The following is a 20,212-nucleotide window of genomic DNA, read 5'->3' as shown; positions in this document are numbered from 1 at the left end:
CAAGCCCCTCCCCAAAAATCTCCTTTTTGTCCTCGGGCAATCCAGTACCCTCTTCCCACTCCTTGAGCCTCGGACAGTCGTCTTGAAATATCCATTTTGTTCAACACACTCGAAAGGTCTAGCACGATAAATATAATAATTAAATTATTTTAATCATAATTGAAACAATAATAAATAATGTAATAAATAAAATAAATAATTTACATGACTGTTGCTGTTGTGTAAAAAAATTCAGGAGAAATTGCTTACTTGTCCAATAAAAGTTAAAGTTTCTCAGCTCAAACTAATTGGCAAAGCAATTGAAATTGCTTAATTTTGCAACGAATCGCCGTGATAAGCAAACATTGCTCCAAGAGTCAATAATAAAAAGACAACAAGTGTATTTGGTAATTTGAATAAGGAGTACCCCTGAATTCCGGAAATTTAGGATTTCAGAAGGGTCGGGCCCCGACCCCCTCCCTCCATCGGTTCCTGTCTGTCTTAACCCGAAGTTACATTACGAAACAAACTTGCCTGTATTTTCTGGAGTCCTGCAGACAGACATTTCTCATACATAGCCGAAGTTGCTTCATATGACGGATTTATAGGATCAGCATAACCGAGCACCTTGGCTCTCTCTCTTTCCTGAAAAATTAATAAAAATTAAACAAAATAATAATCTTTGCAGCCTAATTTCTACACGGCATGAGTAAAACAAAGAAAAAAAAAATTAATAAATATAAAAAAACAAAAGGACAGCGCTACTATTTTTTAGAATATGGCAACAGAAGCAACTAATCAATATTTAACCAATTTTGGCGAAAAAAAGCACGCAGAAACTTGCTTGAAATTGAAGACTTACTGGAAAATAAATGAATTAAATGAAGAAAAAATCGCTTATTACAAAAGCATAATACATTCACTTCTCAGCCTTCTAAGGGGAGGGGGCGGGAGAATCCAATCTGACAAGCTATTTCAGGCCAAAACGGTTTAAAAAGGGGTTTTTTATGACCCATCTTTTCCAAAATACTCCCTGCCCCTCCCCATCGATATTAGAGCTATAACAGAATAAAAGTAAGTAAGTAAGTAGTAGACGGCTCTGATCCTTGGTCCAAATGGCCAGTCTGCCCTTAGCCAAATAAAAACTAATTATTACTTTTTTAGTTAGGAAGCAGAATGACGCTTTATACTATTGAATTTTATGTATCACTTCTACTATGAGGGAAATATTTAATATATGTCTATATTTTAATACTTAGAAACTTATGTGAATACTTAAGGCTATGAAGACTTGCAGCGCCTCTGCCACAGTGCCGATTTAACTGATGCGATGAGTCTCGAACCTGATTCGTTCCTTTAAGGCGCTAACTATCGAAAAACTTATTGCGTCTTGTCATGAAAATACTGCGTCACTATTTTAATGTAGGGCCAGTTCTCACTTTACTGAAATCACATTTTCAAATTTCCCGTCTGCGCAGGACCAATGACTCTCCGCAGAGGTTGATTCTCGAACCTGGTGTTTGGACCAGAAAACCTGCAAAAACTACATTAATACTAGGAACTAGACACAACACCTTCACTTCACACACAAGATTTATATTTTTGTAGATCAATATTCCTTTTGCGTCAACAACTGTCTATATTTATACATTTTTTTCAAAATCAAAAAACTTGCAAAAGTCTAAATTTATATAGATCGCAGTTCCCTTGCGTACACCTCGTATGTAGCCCACTTATCGACATCCCGTAAGAAAGAAGGACCTTTAGCCCCAGAGTTTAGCCATTTTCCCGTCCACTAGACAGACGTGACGTTTTCTTCCAGCTTCCATCCCCCAGCTTATTGCTACTGGGGGTTCATAAGCCAGCTTCACTTTCCACTGGATATTCTGGATACCCTTTGAGTTAAATTCTGGACAAAGCAAGAGCCAATCCCAAATTCAATATATTTGAACTCTTTTGGCATTCAATTCAGGCCAGCCAATCACAGACCTTCTTTGTCAATTCTTAACTGCACAGAGACGTAACTACTTTTTTCAGTTTCTGCCCGCTAGACAGACACTGTGTTTTAAAAGCGAACGATAAGCTAGATTTTCAAACACAAAGGCAGCACTTCCCTGGCGAACATTTTAGATCTGTTACACACGAACGCTCAAGATGGAAATTTGCTAATTTATCAAGTAACAAGTTAAGTGAGATTTCAAAAACTTTAATCTCTCTAGTAGAGAACTTCACAAATACTAGATTAAAAACATTGAAAGTTTAGTGACAATATCTTAACCCTGTTCACGTCAGCGTAAAAACGCGCAATATAAGCATCGATCTATGAAGAAATGCTAGTTTCAAAGCTGGCTTAAGTCATGGCCCCATTGAATATATTCGGCTGTTTTTAACCTAAAAAAAAAAAAAGCACGCGACGTCTGTCCAGCCATTAATTTTAGTTTCTTTCTTTTGTTCATAATTGTATAATGTTTTATATATATATATATATATATATATATATATATATATATATATATATATATATATATATATATATATATATATATATATATTATACAATTTTTTTTATACAAAGGTTTTGAGCGAAAAAAGTCAATAATTCCCAAGAAAAATTTGCATAAAATATTTAAGAATTTTTTAGATATAAATAAAAATACGGGTGAGATTTATTTGGGTTGCATGAATATGAGGAAAATGAGGACGATGAAGAAAAGTATTCGATATTACTTCAAAAAATTCCCATAGAATAAATTTGCAACTAAACTTGACCTTAAATGGTTCATACGAGATGTACATGCGAAAACTAAGATATGGCAAATATATATGACTCATATGACTAAATTTTGGTTGAATGAAACAAATTTGTTTTTGTTTTCGCAAAAGCTTCTTTTTAACTTATTTTCTAATGGTTTTTAATTCACAAGATTTTTGTGAATAATACTAGAGTTAATATTGGCTTTACTTAATACCAACAAATAGTACAACTTTGTAGATAATTTCGGAGACCACACTGGCTTTTCATGACGATAAAATAAAAGTTCAAAATAGGGATAAAATCCTTTTTAATAGACAGTGTATAATAAGTTTCACAAAAAATAACAGATAGTTCGGTCACATATGCAGTCACCGTCATCAGTAGTAAAACTGGTTTACTTCTGATGACGGTCGCTGCATATGTGACCGAAAAATCTGGTATTTTTAGTGAAATTTATTATACACTGTCTATTAAAAGGGATTTTATCCCTATTTTGAACTTTTATTCTATAGTACAACCTTGGTGGCAATAATCTTAGTAACGATTAGGAATAGCAACTTAAAACTCAAAATACCTTAAAATTCAAAAGAGTGGTCGTGATTAGAAGAGAAATTGTAGAAGCAGTCGTAGAGGAATTGGACAAGTAGGGCCTCATTTACGAGGTATTACTCAATTAGAGCCCCCTCCCCAAAATTATTTTTGGGCAATGGGCAAAATTAGATATGACTAATTTTTGGTTGAAATAAATAATTTTTTTTTGTTTTCGCAAAAGCTTCTTTTTAATTTATTTTCTAATGGTTTTTAATTCACAAGATTTTTGTGAATAATACTAGAGTTAATATTGGCTTTACTCAATATCAACAAATATACGTAATAATTTTCGTAAATTATATACATATAATTTACGTAATTATACCATATAAGTAATCATATCACATACGATATGATTATTCTGTTCGCAATTAATATTTTAATTAATAAATTTTGTAATTAATAATTACGTATATAATTATTATGTATATGTGCCTCGTAGATGGTCCACCCCCACTACGAGGCGCAGAGACAGTTTCAGGAGGACTTTCGAAAATTATCTCAGTTGAACAGTGATTTGAATAAAATACTATAGCTGCTAAGTAATATAGCCCAAGATGTTAGCGTAGTTGTTTTGACTTCAGGCAGTTCGGTGCCACACTGAGCTTTAGGAGAGCAGCAGTATATTACTTTCACTGGTTTTACGCTTCTCGTACCATGAAAAGCTTTTTGTTCAGTCTAGTCGTTTGACAAATATGTCAAGTTTAGTCTTGTCAAGTTTAGCCAGAAAAATAATAAAGTCAATTATATAAATTAGACAAAATATTATTTATTTGTTTGTTTAATTGGTGGCAAAATGATTAAAGGAGCATAGATGGTGTTGAAAAACTGAAATTTCTTCGGAGGGGGTTAAGGCCTTGAGTACTATTATAGTTTGATGCTTTCTGCACGACTAGCATATTATTTTCGTTGGTTGGTTATAGGTTAACTTTCTATACACCCAAACCTCCTAAAATTTTGACCTGTAACTACGGTTATTAAGGCAATTACGGCCACTAACCTCAGATGGCTAGCATTTAGTCATTCAAGATTATGTCCCAATTAATTTCTGAATGATGAGAAGTTGGCAAATCACGTGGAACCTCTATACTTTGAGCATAAATTACGGTTCCGCCTTTGAGCTCGGATCAAGTATAAGCCAGAGACGGATGTCATTAAGTAGGGATTGGCTTGATGGTCCACCACCGTTACGAGACGCTATACCATCCAGCTGTTGATTTTCAGAGGAAATCTAAGAGACGCGTCCGTAACCAGCGTAAGAGAGTGCGAGCGATTTCGCCAAGTTGCATGTCAACCGTTCAAGTGAGAGTGGCTTTGGTGGGAGGCTGATTTGAAAAAGGCCACCATTTGAACCACTAACAAGACCGTAAGATAGCCAAATTTTAATGAAACATATCTATGAAGTCTCTGACTGGAAATAAGCTTCTCACATAATTCGCCACCCTTCCCTTGTGCTTACATACATAATATCCCTAGAATATATAATCGATGTTACGTCTAAAAGCCGTATCTCACATTTTCGAACCCTTGAAATAATTGCCAAAAAGAATTTGCTGAGCTGTACTCAGAATGAGGAGGGAATATATATTCAATAGCATTTCGGTCGTTCTGACCTAAATTATCCTGCTGATTCTCCCTTTGACACCGACTTAAAAAATATTTTTTTTTACCGTCATCCTAAATATGTGAAAATGTCCGATACGACCTAAGGCGTATCTGAGTGATGTTGGGGTGGGACTGGTTTTTAAAAGGTGATGTTATATGTGTATGCATCCGTTTATGTCTCTCCGGATATCAAATTGTGTTATATCTAGGGGGAATCAAACACCATTTGTGAAATTTATATCTCGCGTATTTAGATTAAAAACTACTTTGCTGCAATATTAGCTTAGTAATCAAGTCCTCAAAAATGCCGAGCCCCCCGAAAAAAAAAGCGAATGGATACAGAGAGGAGAGAAAGAAAGCGAGCGAGAGAGAGAGAGAGAGAGAGAGAGAGAGAGAGAGAGAGAGAGAAAGAGAGAGAGAGAGAGAGAAAGCAAAAGCTGTATCTTTCTAAAACCATCTCCTAAAAAGCATTTAGACACGAGTGCATACAAATCAACTTTTAACAGGATGCCAAAGATCTTTTCTTGGAGAAGTGATATCGTCTTTTTGGAGAAAGGATATATTTTAAATATGCTTTGAAAAATGGACTTTTAACGCAAAATTATACAAATTTTCCTTAAGAAATCAATCAAATTCCCAAAACGCCGTTCAGAGCAATCATAGAGGAATGGTTCCCACTATACCCTGTGCATGCATACATAGAAATATATGTGACAGACAAGGCGTCAGATAAATCCCCAGAAGAGATCCAGCGCTATTTGGGCTTACAAACTATTTTTTATCATTATAGTCTTTCTCTATTATGACAAATCTCCCCATATAATCAATCACAGTGCAATTACATGTATCTAAGCTACTATGTGACTAATCCGAAACTTAATTAAAAAAAAAAAAAAAAAAAAAAAAAAAAAAAAAAAAAAAACTGGCTTCAAAATATCTCCTCTCACAGGAAAAAAAGAGCTCAGCAGCACGCTTTTAAAGCATTAGAATCCCTTTCCCCTAAGAAAAATCTTTGGATCCACCCTATATGCCCCATTTGTGTGCACTCACGCATATGGATACGTTTACTTGCATTTTGTTATAAATTAAAAAGTAACTAACACAAAACAAGTGCACAGTAGTAAAAATTACACCGTAGTCGTAATAATTACCTGCTCCATATAAGCTCCTCTTACAAGTTTTGCACCAAAATAAAAGTCTTGGCGTTCAGCCTGTTCCAAGTCTAGTATGAAGTTGTCATAAGCTTCTCTCAAGTAACACTGATAAGTGTTGAAAACAATTGCTTTCTCAGTGTTAAACTTCGTCATCAGTTCCATAGTTAGACGGGAAATGGCTGGTTGGAAATAAGTCTGTTCAGCATCCACCATTACACGAACATCCATGGATTTGGCGGCCTTTAAAAACATGAATTTTGTAAAAGGTCAGAATAGCAGCTCCCCAGATAAAGTAATATTATAAGAAAAAGAAACATTTTTAGATTAATATTTTATGCTCATTTTTAGGGCATTGTTCAGGTTTTTGATAATTGATCCTTCTCTCCCCCCCCCCGTCCTAGGGTGTACAAAAAAATAGCATAATAATTGATGAATTCTTAATTCTATGATTCATTGATACTTGCTGGGTATTATAAAGTAAAGATTTCATCAAGATTCAACAACTTTATTAAAAATGATTCATGCCGGCTTGACGACCGGTTACAAATAAAGCACATATATACTTGAAAAACGCAACCAGTACACATTTACTAAATTATAAAACTAACCAAATCATCACTGAAATAAACATAAATAAAGAACAAAAAAAAAGAGATAATAATAATAATTACTGACTAATAAATTATGAAAAAAAATAAAATAAAAAAATAATATAATAAAACGAATATATTAATAACAGAACAAAAAACAAAATTACATAATTTGTCCACTCTCGTCTTCCCGCCCCCCACTCACCAACCGCCCGCAAGGATATGCTTCTTTAACCGGTTTTTAAATCACGGGACACTTTCCGCTTCCCGAATTGAGTCTGGAAAAGTATTCCAGACCACCGGACCCGAGTGCCTTGCCAGATGGTTAGAACGAACCGTACTTCTTGGCTCACTTACCAGGTCTTCAGCATTTCTCGTAGCATATCCATGATAAAATGAGTTAAACGAAAAAAAATTACTGAAAAACATCAGGCGCTAAACCATTCAAACTCTGAAACACAAAAATACCAATCTTAAAATATCTAATCTCACCTACATTAAAAATCATACGTTTCCTAAAAATCGACTCTGTACTTAAAACTCCTGTATCATACTTCCAATTAATCTCACTGTTTTATTTTGTTGAATTTCCACTTGTCTAAAGTTGCACTCAGAACTACTAGCCGAAATCATATATCCAAAATTTTTATACGGCGTAGGCAAAGAATGGTATAAAAGCACCAAAATAACAGGAAGTGAAAATGCTAAAAACGTCTTAAAATCCCCAGGCCACGGGCTACCTTACACGCAACCACATCACCGTGTCTTCTCCAGCTGAGGTTCTGATAGAGAATGAATCCTAGGTAACGCATTTCTTCAACCGCTTTAGTACATCACCATTTATTGCTATTTCACTGGGAAGATTTGGAGATACATCAGTCTGATTAAATAGAATATAGTTACTCTTCGCCGCGCTAATGCTAAATAGTCTAATGCCTACAAAGTGACTCAACCCATGTAGAGCTCTGTTTACTTTCTGGATCGATTCTTCAAAAGTCTTCTCTGCTACTCCAAGTGCTGTACTGTCAGTGAATGATGTCATAGACGCACCTGGAATATAAAACCACATACTGTCAACATACACTAAATACAACAGGGGTCCTAAGACGGAACCCTGGGGAACTTCACAAGAAACAGGGAAAAACTTAGAAAACATCTCCCCTAGATTTAACCTATCTGACCTACCATTTAAATACGAACTAAACCAATCCAAACATCTCCCTTTTACACCCAAATCCCTTAATCTATCCAATAAAATATAAAATCAACGGAATCAAACGCTTTTTTAAAATCTACAAAAATACTAATACAATATTCACCCTTTTCCAAAGCTAAATTAACATTTTCTAAAAGATGTCGTACAGCTTGCGAAGTTGAATGGCCCTTCCAGAATCCAAACTAGACATCATACAAAGCATGCAGGCTCGTGAGGTGATCATAAAATCTTCCATGGATAATTTTTTCATAAAATTTCGAAAACACTGGCAAAATAGAAATAGGGCTCCAGTTTGATATATCCATTTGAGTGCCCCCTTTGTAGAGAGGGAGAATCTTTGCTGTTTTCAATAATTTTGGAAATACTCCCTTCTCCATTGATAAATTTATTAGGTGCACTAACACAGGAAGAATATACACCAGAATTAATCGAATAGTCTTCAGGTCAATACCATCTAACCCGGCACTGTTGGATCCAATCGAGCTGACGATCTTTGTTAATTCATATGAATCACAGAGACAAAATTCCATTTCCGATCCCTCGCCTCTCCCATCAGCACACGAGTTGCCACCAACAGGGGCTGGGGAATATCTAGTTTCCACTTGTATCTTCGTTCCAATGCTAGTAAAATGATCACCAAACTTGTCACACAACTCTTGTCTATCCCTCACAACCACTCCTTCGATTTCAATTCGAGGGTCTTGAGTTCTTCGAGGCCCGCTAACCAGTTCAATAATAACTTTCCAAGTTCTTTTCAGATCTGATTTATTTTCTTCAAAAAGTCCCGAGTAATATTGTTTCTTTTTTTTTTCTTTTCAGTGGGTTCGCCATATTCCGAAGCTGTTTAAAATGAGCATTATCTTCCTCCTCTGAAGATCTCAGATAATCCTGACACGCACTGTCACGCTGTTCAAATAAGTTAACTAGCTCTTCATCGGCCTATGATTTTCTCGGCATATTTGGTCTCTGTCTGAGTGTCTTTAGCAGACAAGTTTTGTCATATGCAGTAGTTATAATGCTACTAAATTGCTCAAAAGCATTAAATGGGTCAGTCTGATTCAATACAGATTCAAACCATGTTGCACTTATTTCTTCTTTAAACTTCCGAATCTTTTCAGGTTTAATCTCTCGAACAATTTATTTGGCTTTTTCTGGCGTGACACTTGTAAATCTAAACTAAATACCACTGGAAAATGATCAGATGCCGAATACACTAAATACTAGAAAACACCTTTCGGATATACTTTGAAGAGACGAACACATGGTCAATCAGGGTAGCAGAGTGGTCCGTGATCCTAGTAGGAATTCTTACAGTGGGAATAAGATCATTAGAAACCATAAAATTTAAAAAATCTAAATTAAAACTACCTGTAGATAAAAGATCAAAATTAAAATCCCCCATACATATTAACTCTTGCAGTGACTTCTGAACTATCATTAGAAGAATTTGGAAACATTCTGTGAATTCCTCATCCGACGCACTTGGAGGTTTATAAACTACTGATAGGATAATTTTTCTCACACCAAGGCTCATACCAATCTCAATTCCAATAGAAAATGTTTCTATCTAACCTTCTCTCCACACATCAAAATCCTCTCTTGACTTCCATTTAAGTGAATCACTTACTATCAAACCGATTCCACCACGGTTAATTGAAGCTCTACTCCTCGTGGTAAGCTGATAGCTGGGAATATTAAAAGACGAGAGAGGACTATCCTGACTCAAAAATGTTTCACAAAGGGCCATAACATGGAGATTCCTACATTTCAAAAGAAAATCAAATATCTCATCATACGAAGAAGTAAGGTGGCAGTTACACGAACACGCATTAAAACAAGCATTTTGCATAATTCCAAGATAAGAAGAATCACAATATTTACTAAACTGAAAAGGTCTATAACTCACTGCAGACTCTTCATTCGCCAAATCCGAAAGTAAATAACTATCAATATCAAACGGGCAACTTTCCAACTGGCTGTGCCTCGATGTGGTACCTATTGGTACAATACACATTTTTATATCTAATAAACCAAAACTACAAAATAACCACAAGCAACTAAACGCAATCAACCGGTGACTGAATCCTGGGAGCAATGGTTTCTGTTGGGAGTTTTTCAAGAATTAGCCCATGATCAGACGAAACATTTCGAACTCCAAAACTGTCCCTTACTGTATTCAGGGTGTCATGACGGTGTTTCTATAGGGTCCCTGACACGGAAATACCAGACTTGGCAAGTTTAGTTTTGCTCTTGAAAAGTTAATTTGCCATTTCGCTGCTTCCCAATTTTAGAAACACCGGCGCAACATCTCTTTGGCCTTGTGCATTAGAAATATTTAAACACTAGCGGTAAATACTCTGAATGGCATTTTGCTAAAAACTGGTGACTCCCATTTTCTGTGTTATGATATTCATAGTTGTTGCTTTCAAATATTCACCCGGTAGCTGCTTCACACCGTTGAAAACTAGGCTGCCTAGAAGCTTTTCTTGTTTAAAATCATCTATTCTACTCTCCATCTGTTCCAAGCGATTTTCCAACCCTTGAACTTCTAAAATCATTTTATTATGTTAAGTTTTTTTTTATATAGCTTAGGACTATATGAGATCACTAGGAGGGGGGGGGGCAGGTGATTAATAGTCAATAACGCGAACAAAGCCATAAATATGAGCATAACAATTAGTAATTCAAAAATATCTCTATTTTGTTTTTAGCAAATCTCCTGCTGAAGAGTCACTATTCTAGACTTTTACCTTAAATCTTATATACTTATTTGATAAAATTGATAGTTTTTCTATCGGGATTTAAAACTTCAGATTTATATAACTGAATCGCAATATTCAGCCCCATCTTCGTCACCAAATTACAAAGGCCTATCCTCTTTTGGAAGATTTTTTTCTGTACTCGAACTTTTGTTATTCCCAGGCATAAACGACAAAATGAATGACAAAATGCCAGCAATCAGCTTAACGTTGTTATTCAAAAGAAACAAGATTCATTTATTCAGGTTAAAGAAATTAGAAATTAGACTATAGAAATTATTAAAAGAACTAAAAGAAACAAAAAATTAAACATAAATAAAAGAAAAGTGGTAAATGTTGTAGAGGAGGAGTATAGTTCCTCGGGGGAGAGGAGACCGCATGGACTCCCAAAATCTGTTTAATTAGCCCCCCCCACACACAAAAATGTGACGTAAAACTAAATTAAGACGCTTTTTCTTATCCTCTTGATGTTTTCAACTTAGACTTGAATGTCTAACTCTGCAACGGCTCAACGTTAGGAATGAAAAAAAAATGTGTTTGTTGTATTTTTAAATCGGTAAATTACTTAGATAATTGTATAGACTTGGGCCAGCGGTCCTCAATTCACTCTTGGTATGCGCGAGCTTTCAGTTCTCGAAATGACCCTCCGTTTTTCCCACCTCTTTCCACTAGATATGGTCAGCAATTCAGGCCTTCGGCTAAGGCACGACGTCATTCCAAAGAGTTTTCTGTTTTTTTTTTCATTTTTTCCAGAGTATACAGTTGCAAAGACATACACAAACGCACGCTTTTTTCTATATGTGGATATCAGCTTTAACGCTGCCTGAGTAGAGAGCCATGTTTCTTCAGTGAATTGATGTCTCCAGCCACTTCTTATGCTAGACATGGCTAGAAAAACTCTGGAGTGGGCTCGGTTGATTGGAAATTGAAACTTCTAAGGCATATTCTAAAAGTTGAATGTGATTGGAGGGCAGCCAGCCTCCCTTGCGCGCCCTTCTTTTGCCATTCTCCCCCCTCCCCGCAAAATTTTCAATCCAATAGCCATTTTGTTCAGAATAATCGAAAGGCCCAATAGATATATCTCAGGGGATCATATAATTTGCTCGAAACTTCAAAGGATCATTTTCCAGCCTAAAGAATAAAAATTTGGGAAGGGGGGGGATTGAGAGGGCACATAAATTAACCACAAACCTTTTTCGTCTCTGATCAGTTTTAAATTTATTGCTCAAGTCCTTTAAACAAAATCGACATGAAGTACAAGAAACTGTTCCAGGGCATCGCAATTATGAGTCTGTGATTGAAAACGCAAATGAAAATTATTGAACTAAAAATTAATGAAAATCTGAAGTATTAAAAACTAACAAATATTTTTGCATTTTTTTAAAATCCAATTTTAATAAATTTATAAGACTTATGATTCACAGACCAGGTTTATAGAAACATTTAAGATTTATATATTTGTTTTAATTTTACTTTCTTTAATTTTTTCATAGATAGGTTTAAGATTTGTATATTGTTGTTTGTTTTTTTTTAAGATTTTTTATAAATAATTTTAATATTATTTTATTTTTTTTATTTGATTATTTTTTATACAGATAGATTTGAGATTTATAGATTTATGCACTGTAAAGCTCTTTCATTCTTTAGCACCAAATCAAATTCTTTAAAGCTGAGCACCAGTTCATGCAGTGTAATTTTTAAAATCTCCGCTCATAGTTCCAGCCTTTCAAGGATATAACGTTGATCCAACGTTTGATTCTAAAACCTTGTTTGTGAAATTTCTTGTTGCGCTACACGCATCCAACCGTGTTGAAGCCCGCACGAGGATTTTACAAAGTTTAAAACGTGCAACCAGCCCATGTTGAAGCCTATTGAGCCTAAAAACAAGGCTTTTATCGAAGATTTTACCTTAAAATCATTTTGCGAGTCTCAGCGTCGCCTGGCCGCATCAAAGAACAAAAAACCCATAAGCGAATTTCCCAGCACTACAGGGAGCAACCAAAGCAATTTTGGTAAAAATCGATAGGGGATCTTTAATGTGCCATCAGTTCGAAAAGATAACGAAAGGGTAGTTTAATATAAAGAAAAAATATAATATTTTACTAATTATTTAGCAAAGCGTACCAACAGCATGAATAATACATCCCTTGTGGCGACAAAGTTTTCAATGAAAGTGGGTAGCACCATGAGGAACCCCCAAATCGGTCAAATCTCAAATGGTACTTTTTTCGAGCGAATTTTTAGCGTTTTCCAAGCAGCTGTGCAAGATTATTTTAAGCACTACCCTAACCCGACCTTAATTTTTTTTGGCTCCATTCAATCGATAAAACAAAATTCACATTTTTTAATGATGCCACTTTCAATAAATCTGATTATTTTTATCTCCGGTACAAAACGGGAGAAGTTAAATGGTTTTTCTAAGATTCCCGCGAAAGTATGTGTCGGCTTTTAGTTTTCTGCCCTGTATTCGAGAAATTCTAATAATTTGGCCACCAGACTGAAAATAACTTGTTTCCTTTAAGATACCGTATCCTCTTAAAAAAGTAAAAAGAAAACGACAAGAAAATCGTAAACGCTGTAAAACTGTAAAAGCTGAAAAATAATACCTCAAATATGCTGTTTAACCTTCTCATCATATTAAAAAACATTTCCTCTTCTTCTTCTGTTAAAGCTGAAATTATGGGCTCCAATTTACCGGTTTTCAAATTGGGAACTTTGAACAATTCACTAAGGAGTATATTGGCATCGATCAAACCACTCCAAGAAAACAAGTTGATTAAACTGAAAACATGAGAATAAAGATATAAATTAAATAATTTTACATTAAAAAATATAAACAATAGAAAAAAAAATTAATGTAGAATGAAAAGATCAGAGTAAAAAGTTTCAATTGTAAACAACTACAACTATAGGCTTGTTACCCTCCATTGGAGCGGTTAATTATTCAGGTTTAATCATTTCTCTTAGTCATTTCGAGTTCTATTTTTTTTTTTTCGTACGGTGTAAATAGGCATTATTGGAATATTTGCTTTATTTAGGGACTACTCTGACTAAATATAATGCTAATCTGTACTCGATGCGATACCGAAAGTATCGACAATCTTCAAAGTTACCAATTTACCGAGATCATACCGTTGAGTATTGATACTTATGGTATCGTATCGAGCACAGGGTAGCACTATACTTAGTCACAGTAGTCCCTAGATAAAACAAATGTTCAGATAATGCCTATTTGCGGAACTATTTACGGAACTGCGCCACCGTACGAACATTTTATTGTCAGTCGAACATTTTATTGTCAGTCTAACAATATTTAGGAACTTCTCTGACTAAGTATGATGCTAGCCTGTGTTCGATACGATACCGAAAGTATCGACAATCTTCAAAGCTACCAATTTATCGTGATCATACCGTTGAGTATTGATACTTGCGGTATGGTATCGAGCACAGGGTAGAACTATATTTAGTCACAGTAGTAACTAAACATTGTTAAACTGACAATAAAATGTTCGACTCAAAGACTAAAGGTTGAATAAATATTTTGGGCAATAAATAGTCAAATACTGTTACACTAAAGTTGGTTTAACTCCTTAAAAGTGTTGAATGTGAGAATTGTACTATTGTAGCGGATATTAGAGGCTCTAAAAATTCTGGGACAATATTGCATGTGAAATACCTCTTTTTTTTCTCGTTTTCTCGTATTGGTCACGAACTGTAAGTAAAGAGCTAAGAAAGACGTATCTTAGTCCTCAATGAGCAAGTAGAGAGACATATTTTGTGCCAGACAAGTAACACAAACCAGACAACTGTAGTAGCAAAATAATAAAATGAATTAAAACTTATTATAATATAGAAGAGAATATTAACAAAATATTTAAAGGGCACAATCACCCAATTAGGATAGTTAAAAGAAAAGAAGGGTAAATGAATATTGTAATAAACACTAAAATAAACTGGAAACTTGATAAAATCGAGAGAAAGAAGAGGATATTAATAAAAAGTTAAAGCGCAAAATCATGCAATCAGGATAGTTAAAAGAAAGGAACGGTATATAACGGAATAAACTAATGGTATATAGCGATTAGAACGGAGCATAACAAAAAATCAAGAACGGAAGAACCTGGGAAAAACCAAAGGCAAAAATTAGTTGATTATTTTATTAGCCGAAAACATAGAAATTGCTTCAAGTTAAACAGGGGAGCAGATCCTAATTTCCCAAATATAAGGGGGAAGGGAGGGATGGGGTCGCAGAACCTACCTCAGTGATCTATTTTCACAATATCTCAATAATAGAAAGATATTTGCTCCTAAAAACATTTTTTTTTTGGCGCACAAAGCTACGAATGCAAAATAGCGCACTTTTCACACATATTTTTATAGCGAATCCCAGTGAGTGTTTCGAAAAAAAACACTTTTCGCACAAAGCTACGAATGCAAACATAGCGCACTCTTGGCACACATTTTTATAGGGAATCCCAGTGAGTGTTTCGAAAAGAAACACTTTTCGCACAAAGCTACGAATGCAAACATAGCGCACTTTTGGCACACATTTTTATAGGGAACCCCAGTGAGAGCTTCGAAAAGAAACACTTTTTGCACAAAGCTATGAATGCAAACATAGCGCACTTAGGCACACATTTTTATAGGGAATCCCAGTGAGTGTTTCGAAAAGAAACACTTTTCGCACAAAGATACGAATGCAAACATAGTGCACTTTTGGCACACATTTTTATAGGGAATCCCAGTGAGTGTTTCGAAAAGAAACACTTTTCGCACAAAGCTATGAATGCAAACATAGTGCACTTTTGGCACACATTTTTATAGGGAATCCCAGTGAGTGTTTCGAAATGAAACACTTTTCGCACAAAGCTACGAATGCAAACATAGTGCACTTTTGGCACACATTTTTATAGGGAATCCCAGTGAGTGTTTCGAAAAGAAACACTTTTCGCACAAAGCTACGAATGCAAACATAGTGCACTTTTGGCACACATTTTTATAGGGAATCCCAGTGAGTGTTTCGAAAAGAAACACTTTTCGCACAAAGCTACTAATGCAAACATAGCGCACTTTTGGCACACATTTTTATAGGGAATCCCAGTGAGTGTTTCGAAAAGAAACACTTTTCGCACAAAGCTACTACTGCAAACATAGCGCACTTTTGGCACACATTTTTATAGGGAATCCCAGTGAGTGTTTCGAAAAGAAACACTTTCCGCACAAAGCTACGAATGCAAACATAGCGCACTTTTGGCACACATTTTTATAGGGAATCCCAGTGAGTGTTTCGAAAAGAAACACTTTTCGCACAAAGCTACTAATGCAAACATAGTGCACTTTTGGCACACATTTTTATAGTGAATCCCAGTGAGTGTTTCGAAAAGAAACACTTTTCGCTCAAAGCTACGAATGCAAACATAGTGCACTTTTGGCACACATTTTTATAGGGAATCCCAGTGAGTGTTTCGAAAAGAAACACTTTTCGCACAAAGCTACTAATGCAAACATAGCGCACTTTTGGCACACATTTTTATAGGGAATCCCAGTGAGTGTTTCGAAAAGAAACACTTTTCGCACAAAGCTACTAATGCAAACATAGCGCACTTTTGGCACACATTTTTATAGGGAATCCCAGTGAGTGTTTCGAAAAGAAACACTTTTCGCACAAAGCTACTAATGCAAACATAGCGCACTTTTGGCACACATTTTTATAGGGAATCCCAGTGAGTGTTTCGAAAAGAAACACTTTTCGCACAAAGATACGAATGCAAACATAGTGCACTTTTGGCACACATTTTTATAGGGAATCCCAGTGAGTGTTTCGAAAAGAAACACTTTTCGCACAAAGCTACTAATGCAAACATAGCGCACTTAGGCACACATTTTTATAGGGAATCCCAGTGAGTGTTTCGAAAAGAAACACTTTTCGCACAAAGCTACGAATGCAAACATAGTGCACTTTTGGTACACATTTTTATAGGGAATCCCAGTGAGTGTTTCGAAAAGAAACACTTTTCGCACAAAGCTACTAATGCAAACATAGAGCACTTTTGGCACACATTTTTATAGGGAATCCCAGAGAGTGTTTCGAAAAGAAACACTTTTCGCACAAAGCTACGAATGCAAACATAGAGCACTTTTGGCACACATTTTTATAGGGAATCCCAGTGAGTGTTTCGAAAAGAAACACTTTTCGCAGAAAGCTACTAATGCAAACGTAGCGCACTTTTGGCACACATTTTTATAGGGAATCCCAGTGAGTGTTTCGAAAAGAAACAATTTTCGCACAAAGCTACTAATGCAAACATAGCGCACTTTTGGCACACATTTTTATAGGGAATCCCAGTGAGTGTTTCGAAAAGAAACACTTTTCGCACAAAGCTACGAATGCAAACATAGTGCACTTCTGGCACACATTTTTATAGGGAATCCCAGTGATTGTTTCGAAAAGAAACACTTTTCGCACAAAGCTACTAATGCAAACATAGCGCACTTTTGGCACACATTTTTATAGGGAATCCCAGTGAGTGTTTCGAAAAGAAACACTTTTCGCACAAAGCTACTAATGCAAACATAGAGCACTTTTGGCACACATTTTTATAGGGAATACCAGTGAGTGTTTCGAAAAGAAACACTTTTCGCACAAAGCTACTAGTGCAAACATAGCGCACTTTTGGCACACATTTTTATAGGGAATCCCAGTGAGTGTTTCGAAAAGAAACACTTTTCGCACAAAGCTACGAATGCAAACATAGTGCACTTTTGGTACACATTTTTATAGGGAATCCCAGTGAGTGTTTCGAAAAGAAACACTTTTCGCACAAAGCTACTAATGCAAACATAGCGCACTTTTGGCACACATTTTTATAGGGAATCCCAGTGAGTGTTTCGAAAAGAAACACTTTTCGCACAAAGCTACTAATGCAAACATAGCGCACTTTTGGCACACATGTTTATAGGGAATCCCAGTGAGTGTTTCGAAAAGAAAAACTTTTCGCACAAAGCTCCTAATGCAAACATAGCGCACTTTTGGCACACATTTTTATAGGGAATCCCAGTGAGTGTTTCGAAAAGAAACACTTTTCGCACAAAGCTACTAATGCAAACATAGCGCACTTTTGGCACACATTTTTATAGGGAATCCCAGTGAGTGTTGCGAAAAGAAACACTTTTCGCACAAAGCTACGAATGCAAACATAGAGCACTGTTGGCACACATTTTTATAGGGAATCACAGTGAGTGTTTCGAAAAGAAATACTTTTCGCACAAAGCTACTAATGCAAACATAGCGCACTTTTGGCACACATTTTTATAGGGAATCCCAGTGAGTGTTTCGAAAAGAAACACTTTTCGCACAAAGCTACTAATGCAAACATAGCGCACTTTTGGCACACATTTTTATAGGGAATCCCAGTGAGTGTTTCGAAAAGAAACACTTTTCGCACAAAGCTACAAATGCAAACAGAGAGCACTTTTGGCACACATTTTTATAGGGAATCCCAGTGAGTGTTTCGAAAAGAAACACTTTTCGCACAAAGCTACTAATGCAAACATAGCGCACTTTTGGCACACATTTTTATAGGGAATCCCAGTGAGTGTTTCGATAAGAAACACTTTTCGCACAAAGCTACTAATGCAAACATAGCGCACTTTTGGCACACATTTTTATAGGGAATCCCAGTGAGTGTTTCGAAAAGAAACACTTTTCGCACAAAGCTACTAATGCAAACATAGAGCACTTTTGGCACACATTTTTATAGGGAATCCCAGTGAGTGTTTCGAAAAGAAACACTTTTCGCACAAAGATACGAATGCAAACATAGTGCACTTTATGTACACATTTTTATAGTGAATCCCAGTGAGTGTTCCGAAAAGAAACACTTTTCGCACAAAGATAAGAATGCAAACATAGTTCACTTTTGGTACACATTTTTATAGGGAATCCCAGTGAGTGTTTCGAAAAGAAACACTTTTCGCACAAAGCTACTAATGCAAACATAGCGCACTTTTGGCACACAGTTTTATAGGGAATCCCAGTGAGTGTTTCGAAAAGAAAAACTTTTCGCACAAAGCTACTAATGCAAACATAGCGCACTTTTGGCACACATTTTTAGAGGGAATCCCAGTGAGTGTTTCGAAAAGAAACACTTTTCGCACAAAGCTACGAATGCAAACATAGTGCACTTTTGGCACACATTTTTATAGGGAATCCCAGTGAGTGTTTCGAAAAGAAACACTTTTCGCACAAAGCTACTAATGCAAACATAGCGCACTTTTGGCACACATTTTTATAGGGAATCCCAGTGAGTGTTTCGAAAAGAAACACTTTTCGCACAAAGCTACTAATGCAAACATAGCGCACTTTTGGCACACATATTTATAGGGAATACCAGTGAGTGTTTCGAAAAGAAACACTTTTCGCACAAAGCTACTAATGCAAACATAGAGCACTTTTGGCACACATTTTTATAGGGAATCCCAGTGAGTGTTTCGAAAAGAAACACTTTTCGCACAAAGCTACTAATGCAAACATAGCGCACTTTTGGCACACATTTTTATAGGGAATCCCAGTGAGTGTTTCAAAAAGAAACACTTTTCGCACAAAGCTACTAATGCAAACATAGCGCACTTTTGGCACACATTTTTATAGGAAATCCCAGTGAGTGTTTCGAAAAGAAACACTTTTCGCACAAAGCTACTAATGCAAACATAGCGCACTTTTGGCACACATTTTTATAGGGAATCCCAGTGAGTGTTTCGAAAAGAAACACTTTTCGCACAAAGCTACTAATGCAAACATAGCGCACTTTTGGCACACATTTTTATAGGGAATCCCAGTGAGTGTCTCTAAAAGAAACACTTTTCGCACAAAGCTACTAATGCAAACATAGCGCACTTTTGGCACACATTTTTATAGGGAATCCCAGTGAGTGTTTCGAAAAGAAGAAGAAAGCTATCGTTATAAACGTGAAAAAAATGTTTAGGTAATATATAAAGATTTGACTCTAAAAAAATACAAATATAGTGAGTTTTCCGCCATCATTTCACCGGGAAAGAGACCACAGGGACTTCTTGACTGATCAAGAGGATTAGCTTTTTTTTTTTTTACAAAACCAAAAAAGACACAGAGCTGTTGTACCAGTTAAGAAAACAGAAAGAGTTTAGGTTGTAGAAGCTGCGAGCACAAATATCGAAAACACGAATGCAGCGCATTTTTGGTCTTTTTTTTCTTGATGGAGAATAAATATTAAATATGAAATTAAAATACAATCATTTACACCAATTAGGCCTTAAATAACATTTTAGACCATAGTCTTCCCGCAGAGAGGGGGTGGTGGAACGATTTAGAAAAAAAAGTTAGGCTATGCAAGCTATGAGAAATTTTTTTTATCGAAAGTACAGATAAATTGCATTTTTCGCCAACATTTTCACTGGAAGCTGCGAGTACAAATATCAAAAATACACATGCAGCGCATTTTTGGACTAGTTTTTCCTTTTTTTTACGAAGAGGAGATATGAAATACAAAATAAAAATGCAATTATTTACGCCACAGTTTCACCAG

General features: G+C 35.8%; 1 protein-coding gene across 1 annotated transcript in view; it reads right to left on the bottom strand.

Moving 5' to 3' along the window:
• slgA (proline dehydrogenase slgA) overlaps positions 1-20,212 on the bottom strand; it is a 108,102-nt gene that overhangs the window by 14,423 nt on the left and 73,467 nt on the right. The window contains exons 6-8 of the mRNA XM_089086695.1: positions 13,256-13,430; positions 6,082-6,324; positions 514-624 (exon numbers count right to left, since the gene is read on the bottom strand). Of these exons, the coding sequence (XP_088942821.1) occupies positions 514-624; positions 6,082-6,324; positions 13,256-13,430 (529 nt within the window). The remainder of the gene's footprint in view (positions 1-513; positions 625-6,081; positions 6,325-13,255; positions 13,431-20,212) is intronic.

The sequence above is a fragment of the Artemia sp. Qi Xiang Cuo genome, chromosome 3 (genome assembly GCF_049724085.1).
Source record: "Artemia sp. Qi Xiang Cuo chromosome 3, ASM4972408v1, whole genome shotgun sequence".
NCBI classification, from domain to species: Eukaryota; Metazoa; Arthropoda; class Branchiopoda; order Anostraca; family Artemiidae; genus Artemia; species Artemia sp. Qi Xiang Cuo.
The sequence above is the reverse complement of the archived record's forward strand: the minus strand, read 5'-3'. Positions and strand labels throughout refer to the sequence as shown.